General features: G+C 38.5%; 2 protein-coding genes across 2 annotated transcripts; one reads left to right on the top strand and one right to left on the bottom strand.

The window, feature by feature from the left end:
• Positions 1-3,099: 3,099 nt before the first annotated feature.
• Positions 3,100-4,605, bottom strand: LOC101312722 (xylogalacturonan beta-1,3-xylosyltransferase-like). The gene has a single exon (XM_004298130.1). It carries the CDS (start codon positions 4,603-4,605, stop codon positions 3,100-3,102), a length of 1,506 nt encoding a protein of 501 aa, XP_004298178.1.
• Positions 4,606-6,069: 1,464 nt separating this feature from the next.
• Positions 6,070-8,369, top strand: LOC101313013 (pentatricopeptide repeat-containing protein At5g19020, mitochondrial-like). The gene has a single exon (XM_004298131.1). The coding sequence runs from the start codon at positions 6,070-6,072 to the stop codon at positions 8,164-8,166; it is 2,097 nt and encodes a 698-aa protein (XP_004298179.1). The 3' UTR covers positions 8,167-8,369.
• Positions 8,370-8,892: the final 523 nt, after the last annotated feature.

Consider the following 8,892-nt stretch of genomic DNA (forward strand, 5'->3'; position numbering starts at 1 on the left):
ATTTCGTCGGCTATAGTACTCTTTATTTAATATTTTCAATTTATTTGTTTTATTTTATTTTATTAACTATAGCCGACGAATTTTCAATAATGTCGTAGGCTATAGTACTTTTTATACATTCGGCACATTGTGATTGTGATGATCAAACTTGAGAAACGAAAATCCGACCGTCAGATATGACCATCATGAAAAAATACATGTATGGGAAAAAATTCAACTTATCAGCACCGAGATGAGCTGCTGTTCAGATATGCAAATATAATGCACTTTAGCAGACGAAACTATACATTTCGTCAGCTAAACTTTTATATAGACGTCCGCTAAAGTTCACAGACTAAAGCCGACGAAAAAATTTATTTAGCCGACGAAATTAAAATTTCGTCGGCTATAGTTGACCATAGCCAACGAAAATTTAAATTAGCCGACGAAAAAAAATTTCGTTGGCTAAAGTCCACGTTAGCCGACGAAAAAATAATTCGTCGGCCTGGTTTTTTATTTTCGTCGGCTAAAGCCTTTCTTCTGGTAGTGTCATGAAATTTCGAGTTCAATGCCTTAAGGAGACATCATTGTAGTGCTCTACTAAATTTCCTTAGGATCTTTGTGTTTCCTTATCCCTTCTTTCATGAAAGCCTACACCTTTTGGCCCCATTACAACATGAAACAATGTCCTATTTGATCATTGGGGATGGCAACTAGTCTGTTGGAGATTTGTGTGTGGAGATGAGCCTATGGCTTGGGTTTCATTTGGTCCATGTCTGGTATCGTTCGTGAAATCTAATGAAAAATTATATCTATAAAAAGCCTTCTTGTTATTTACGCGAGCTATTTATTTTGTGCTTATTTTCTCTCTCACGTATTGTACATAGGATGTGTGCAAAAGTCAGAAAGTCATGAGTGAAAAGATTGGAGTGCACCCTTGTGAGGAATCAAGTTGATGCTTGTTTGAAACATGAGATTTTGAGCATGATGGTTATCAAAATGGATTAGCTTTTAAGTGAGGTTGTGATTAATAGTGTGACTGTTTGAATCTTAATGGACCATATATGTGGGCATTATAGTTCTCTGATATGTTTGGAAGGCGTTAGGTTTGTGTTTAGATTTCTTGTTTTGCTCGAGGACTAGCAATATCTAAGTTTAGGGGTATTTGATAGATTCATATATCATACATTTTTATACCCTTAGATACATGATTATATGCTTAGTTCTTGTCAATTGTGAGTCATTTACTTGGTTTTTACATTTTGTAGGTCAAGTTGGAGAAAAAGAGAATTTGGAGCTAAGTGATCCAGAAACTACCCTGCTATGGGTCAAATTTGAGGATTAAACTGTACCTGCTCACAAGGAATCTGGAGGCGAGCCATACACCATTGGAAAGCTACAGATGTTAGCTTTCTGAGGAATTTTGCGGAAGTGGATTTTTTTTTTCTAGAGCAAGTTATGAAGGTTTGAGTGAACGCAGCGCGTGGAGGCAGATTCTGACTAATTTTGCATATTTTCTCATGATTCTAATTTTTGAGGCCCAAGTCCATCAATCTTAATACTACAAGGAAAGGGCTGAACGTGGCTAACATATTTGGAAGGCTATCCTTACATTGACAATAATAACCTAGTGTTATTTGGAGAGAAGATAACAATTCCATGTTAGACAAGGAGAGTCCGAAAAGCCCAAATTAATTGGGATTTAAAGGGGAATAAAAACAAACCCTAAGACATTAAAAGAAGGGGAAGACGCAGCAAAGAGTGGCAGCAAGAACACAGAGAGAAGAAGAAGAACAGAGCCTCACCATCGCTCAACCCGAGTTCCTATCTCTTCCCTTGTTTCTTTTCTTTCATGCTTTCTTTATTTCTAGTCATGTTTTCTTTATCTATGGATTTCTAAACTTCTAGCTAGGGCTGAGATGAAGCCCCTAGTATGATTACTCTATTTCTTTGGTTGATTTGTATTTGAATTCATAGATTGCTATGTTAAATTCTCAATCATTGTTTCAATTGAACTTTTATTCAAAATCTTTGCTCGGGATCAATAAGACCTAGGTTTTGTTTATTAGTTATTTGGTTGGAGAACATGAGGCTTGATCGAGAGTAGATGTTTTCTAGGGTTCTAAAGGATTATTTTAATCTTGTGATTAGAGAGTTGTAAGTTAAGAATACAAGTGCTTGATCATAGTCGATATTCTTGTTTACATGATTTCCTAGTTCTTTTGTGCTTAATGGAGTTGAACATGTTTGCTTGAACCTGATCATAACGTGAAGTAGATTATAGTTTGACTACTTGAGTTCTATACGGGATCAATAAGTTAGAATTTATTGGTTAGAAGAACTTTGGCATATGTCCGGGATCAATAAGGCTTATGTACGGAAAACTTTAGCATGCAATCTAGGGAGTTCAATTGCTATCAACTAGAGAGGAGGGTAGGAGTATTAGGTGGTAGATTCAATGCTTTAGCATCTTTATAATCTGTGTTTCAAATCTTAGGAATTTCATTGTTCTCTTGTCTTTAATTTCAGTTTTATTATTTAATTTTCTGTTTTCAATCCAAACATAATAAATCATATTGTTATTTCATTAGGTGTAGTATAATTGGCATAGTAAGTTGTCTTAATCAATCCATGGAGGGAACGACCTCGTGCTTGCACTTCTATTCTATTAAGCGGTTCGTGCACTTGCGAGTACTATATTAAAACATACAACACGTATACCATTCAGACGAATTTCTCATGTAATTCATGTTTGAGATTAAATGATTTTATATAAGACATATATATTTAATGTTGTATTATGTAATACTAGTCCGCCTGCACGCGCCATACGCACGTGCGTTTAGTTAATTTAGAGAAAGACATTGATCGTATACATAGTGTCTCAATTTAGAGAAAGGTTAACCTTTTGCAGTTCCATAAGCCAAATTGGCTTAATTAGTAGAGATGTTTTTTTTTTAACTACCAACTAATAAATATTCTGAGTAAAAGTACAAAGTGGATCTAGGTAAGACTAAATTTAGCCATTTAACATTTGCTGTGAAAGTTAATTGATCATTTTAGTCGTGAGTGTTGGTTAAGGGTCAAAAAAGCTACAGAGTCACAAAGTATGTTGGTAATCTACCAAAAGTTTTTTGGTGATGGTATCCTTGTTAACCCCTTCTTATTCTGGGTTGGTGAATGAGACAACCGTTTAGACTTGTGTAACTTCAATCTTATTCCAGGAACCTTTCGAGCGACTGCTTTCCATATCATGTGAATTGCGTCACCCTCTCTTGATGGATAATGAAACTCATAGAAATGTTGAACCTCTTGTAACCTCTTCCACATCTGTGTCCACTCATGCCTACCAATACTTCTTATAAGGTTAACAAGATGGCCTTTTTTCACAGCATCACTAGTACGAACAAATATGCAGAACTCAGAGTAGTCGAGCACATCTTCATATGGGAGTTCAATGTCATCACTGATGATAACAGGCACACAGTGGCTAGCAATAGCATCAAAAAGGCGATTTGATGATGGGGTGTCGCCGGCTATGTTAAGACAAAATTTGGAGGAATGCATTCCTTGCGTAGCATTTCTTATTCCATTTTTTTGAACAGTCCCAAATGCAAAATGTACATCCTTTTCATCTTTAAGAAGATAGAACAACTCTTGTCGAGCAAAACCACCATCTTTGCGGTATATTGCTCCTTGGAAGTAGAGCAAAGTAGGGCGGCTCTCAAAAGTTGATGAATCACTTTCAAAGGTTTTAATCACATGCTTATATGGTGCGATGACGTCTTTCTCCACATTGGCTATGTTTGGAGGATACCTACCAAAGTCTGAAAGTATGAAAGTTGCAGGCCAGAGCTTCATCCTTGCATCTAGAAGGCTATTCGGATGGTGAGCCACAATTAAGTGGTCTCTTCCCCCTGAGTCCTTCCATTCCTTTTGAGCTGTCAAATACTGAACCAATTTATCTTGAAGGACCTTGTTATTGCTCTTCTTTTGGTGTGGATCTATCTTGGAGAATCGGTTATAGCTCAAGGAAGAAAAGAATGGTACAAATATAATATCAGCTTCACTGACATTGAGCACTCTGATTGCAAAACGTGCATTTGGTTGACTGGGAAGTTCTGAAGCAAGGAGGTCCAATGTTAACCAATATTCTATACTATGTTGCAAATTCAAACCACCAGGATAATGCGGCACTTCAGATTGAAGATCTGGCCAAACAGTACCTCCTTTGGGTTTCCAATCTAAGAGTCCAAAATGAAACTCAGTCGGTAAATCATACATGAAAACCTTGAGAACTTGTTTTTCATTAGTGTCACATTTCACACCATCGTTAGGCCGGGAGGAAGATGTTGATTTATCTTCTTCTTCCTTATCTACAAGGATTGATCGATTCCCAACTGAGGATTCAACATCATTTTGTGTCTCGGTTGCAGAAATGGCATGGTCAATCACAGCAAGAAGTTTGGAATTAGGCAACAATGTATTGTCTATGAATTGGGGGCGACTGGTTGAACGCAACACAAAGACCCAAGATAGTACAAAGAGTAGTGATGTAAATGTGAATAAACAAAACAAAGATTTCCGAGTAACAATCATAAGGGATGATGCAGTCCTTTCGCCCATTGCAAAAATCTAAAAAGATCAACAACTTGTTCTGTGAATCATAATGACGTTGCTTAAGGCCCTGAAAATTGAGAAGCAAGCCAAGCAGATATATCTAGACTGAGTCATCAATCCAACACATTAACCTCAGAGAATTAAAAAAAAGGGCACGGTAACAATTCAATGCCCACCATAGTATTAGAGAATGAACCCATATTGGTTTAATGGAAATGATAGTGAGCTAATCCATAAAAACAGATCTCATCATGATCATGCATTCTGCATTTGCTAGAAATATAGAGAATCTCTCGGAGAGATGCGACAACAGTTTGAAACAAAACCAAGATAAAATGGAATCAACCCAAAATGCAAACAATGTGGCTTTTTAGAATAAGAAAAGAGTAGATTCGTACCGTTGAAGGAACACAAATGGCAACACAGATTGTTTCTCTGAAGAAGAAGAAGAAGAAGAAACAAAGAAAGAAAGAAGCGTGGGAATATGTGGTGTAGTCTCTCTCCTATTGAAGCGGGCTTTTTGGCTCTACCGCTCTTTCGTTCGTCCCCGTGGACCTCGTCCTGCATTATGTATTATGTTGGATAAAATAGTATGAAATCTATTTTTATTTTGAAATTGTTGAATGGTTGTTTGAAATTGTGGAAAAAAAAAAAAAAAAAAAAAAAAAAAAAACTAACACTCGATTCGAAAACCCATTAGGATAGATCAAGTCATGTGCGCACTAATCTTCATTTACCCAACTGGTTTTGCCTTGAATCTCAATCAATTAGGCATATCACCAAATTCACAACAGAGTTATCTAAGTAAGATATCAAGTAAAGGTTTGTATATAGTAATGTTGCATTTTAAGATTTTAATTTTTTGACTGAATTGTTCATAACAATGCATTTTAAGATTGTAATATTTTTATAAGAAGTGTGATGGGATCTTTATCATAATTAAAGTAGCTTTAGAGTAGACCTCAACAAACATTATGAACAACAAGTGGTACGTTCAGTTTGTTTAAATATAATCATCAGAAGATTAGTGAGTTATCTAGTTAGGATCGATCAAATTGCAAAGTTTGCATGTGATCTTGCATTCGCTCTCTATGCAAAGTTTGTATGTGATCTAGTTAATACATTAACCAAACGGTTTTTGAAAGTATTTATTGGGACATCTAAACTTTTTAATCTGACAGCGTGTAAATACACGACACTAGGTAAGTGGTTAAGATTTATAATTTTATTAAACATCAAGAGAATCTCAATATATAAATGGATAGGATAACACAATCTATTTGCCATCGTACGTGCGTAGAAGAACTTTCCCGCAAACATTACTCTTGTTTTTTCCTTTGTCAACAAATATTACTCTTGGTCAAATTTGAAAACCACTTGGCGCTTTTAATCTTTTCGAAGGCGATCAAGCTGTTGAGTACCTGTTCTTTCTCTAAACTCCAACTACTCCTTCCCCTTTGCTCTCCTCTGATGCTCATATCTCTCAGACCCAAATCCCTCACCGCCCTCCCACCTTTCTCCTCTGCTTCACCTCTCAAATGGGTCTCCACAACCCCCACCCAAAAGCAAAACCCACCCCACCATCTCGGACTCTTCTTCGAACCCAGAACCCACCAATCCCACATCGACTACGAGCGCCATATAGTCTCCATTCTAAAATCCTGCGCTTCCCTTTCGGCCCTCGTCCTGGGCCAGCAACTCCACTCCCTTGTCCTCAAGTCCGGCCTCCTCTCCAACACCTTCATCCACAACAGCTTGACCAGCATGTACTCCAAATGCGGCTCCATTTCCGGAGCCGAAGCCCTCTTCAGGTCCTGCTCTGAGCTGGACCCGGTTTCCTGTAACATTATGCTTGCTGGGTATGTGAAATCTGGCGACTTGGACAATGCGCGCCAGCTGTTTGATAAAATGCCTCACAGAGGCTGCGTCTCGTATACTACTATGATTATGGGTCTTTCGAGAAATGGGAGCTGGAGGGAGGCTGTGGAGGTGTTTAGGGATATGAGGAACGCGGGTGTGGTGCCGAATGAGCTGACAATGGGGGCTGTGGTATCGATGTTCTCGCAGTTGGGTGGGATTTGGAATTGTCGGATGCTTCATGGTTTGGTGGTTAAGTTGCAGCTTGATGGGATGGTGCTTGTTTCGACGAATTTGGTGAAGGCGTATTGTGCTTGTAAGAGTGTGGGGGAAGCGAGAAGGTTGTTTGATGAGATGCCCGAGAGGAATGTTGTTACGTGGAATGTCATGTTGAATGGGTACTGCAAGGCTGGGCTTGTGCATCTGGCTAGAGAGGTCTTTGAGAGGATTGATGTGAAAGATGTGGTTTCGTGGGGTACAATGATTGATGGGTATGTGCAAGTGGAGTGGTTGAGTGAAGCTTTGATGATGTGTTGCTCAATGCTGCGTGCTGGGTTGGGTCCGAATGATGTTATGCTTGTTGATTTGATTTCAGCATGTGGGCGGTTGGAGGCAATTTGTGAGGGTTTGCAGTTTCATGGGAGAATTATCAAGGGGGGTTTTGACTGTTATGATTTCATACAGGCAACTATCATAAATTTTTATGCAGGTTGTGGGGAAATGATCCCTGCTCGTCTTCAGTTTGAAAAGAGCATCAAGGAGCATGTAGCATCTTGGAATGCTCTCCTTGCAGGATACATAAGAAATCAAATGATTGACCAAGCAAGTGAATTGTTTGATGAGATGCCTGAAAGGGATGTCTTTTCATGGAGTTGCATGATTTCTGGTTACACACAGACTGAGAAATCTGAATTGGCTTTGGAACTTTTCCAACGAATGGTATCTAGTGGGATACAGCCAAATGAGATTACAATGGTTAGTGTTTTATCTGCAATCGCTACTTTAGGCAGATGGAAAGAAGGAATATGGGCTCACGAATACATATGTGAAAATTCCATTCCTCTGAATGACAATTTAAGTGCAGCTATCATTGATATGTATGCCAAATGTGGGAGTATCAATACTGCCTTAGAGGTGTTCTATCAAATCCAAGACAAAACCTCTTCTGTCTCACCATGGAATGCCATTATATGTGGGTTGGCCATGCACGGACATGCACCAATGTCTCTTGAAATATTTTCGCACTTGCAAAGGCGTGATATCAAACTCAATTCAATAACATTCATTGGAGTCCTAGGTGCTTGTTGCCATGCTGGTTTGGTGGAGGTCGGGGAGATGTATTTTAAGAGCATGGAAACTGTATATCACATTCAACCAAACATCAAGCACTATGGTTGTATGGTGGATCTACTGGGTAGAGCTGGCAGAGTAGTAGATGCTGAGAAATTGATAAGAAGCATGCCCATGAAGGCTGATGTTGTGATATGGGGCACATTATTGGCCGCATGTACAACACATGGGAATCTAGAAATAGGACGAATGGCTGAAAAGAATCTGAAACTGTTGGATCCATCTCATGGGGCAAGTACAGTTCTCATGTCCAACCTACTTGCAGATGCAGGGATGTGGGAGAAATCCTCTTTGGAAAGGCAAGTAATTCAGAGCCTAAAACTAACAAGATCACCAGGGCGCAGTGATGTTGTTTGGTAAGGGTGACTCAAAATCAACTGGGTTTCTCTGAATCCTCGTAGGAGATATACTTAAGCTGGCAAGGGAAATCAACTTTGTTGGATGGAAGGAACCGAATTTTTCATCCTGTTAGATTACCTTCAAAGTTTAAGACAAAATAAATTCCAATTAGGTGATCGATTTAGCAACTCTTCCCCACATTTTGAGGAAGAGTAGTCCGGGAAGGTTGATTAACTTTGGTCCAGATATCACCAATTACAAAGGGCTTGAAATTTGTTGTCATCCTCTTTCAAGCTCCATTGAAGGTAGCTTCCAAGCTTAAAGCATCAACTTTCAATATCTGTAGATTCATTTTTTATTTTTATATTTTCTTTGTTAAACTATGCTGCTGTTTACATAATAACACATTTGAAATCTTTATATGAAGTTTGGCATGCTTAGTTCTTCTGTTTATGCAAAGCAACATATTTGGTCTTTTATGGTATTTGGTTAAATCTCATGAGAACTTTTGCACTGATTGTTTGATTAATTGGATCTGTTAGTCTCTGTTTTTTTTTCTATGCTTGTTTAAATTGATTATATGTCTATTCTCATTTGTCATCAGTCGACCTCAGAAGTGGGCATGGGTCCCACAGATGCAGATATGCGCACTCGATGTGGTATCCAGGTTCTCTTAATGTACCAATCACCCTAGGGTATCTTGTGTAGAAGCAAGGCTATTATGGTGTTGAATTCGTGATTTTAACT

This window comes from Fragaria vesca, linkage group LG4 (assembly GCF_000184155.1).
Source record: "Fragaria vesca subsp. vesca linkage group LG4, FraVesHawaii_1.0, whole genome shotgun sequence".
Taxonomy (NCBI): Eukaryota; Viridiplantae; Streptophyta; class Magnoliopsida; order Rosales; family Rosaceae; genus Fragaria; species Fragaria vesca.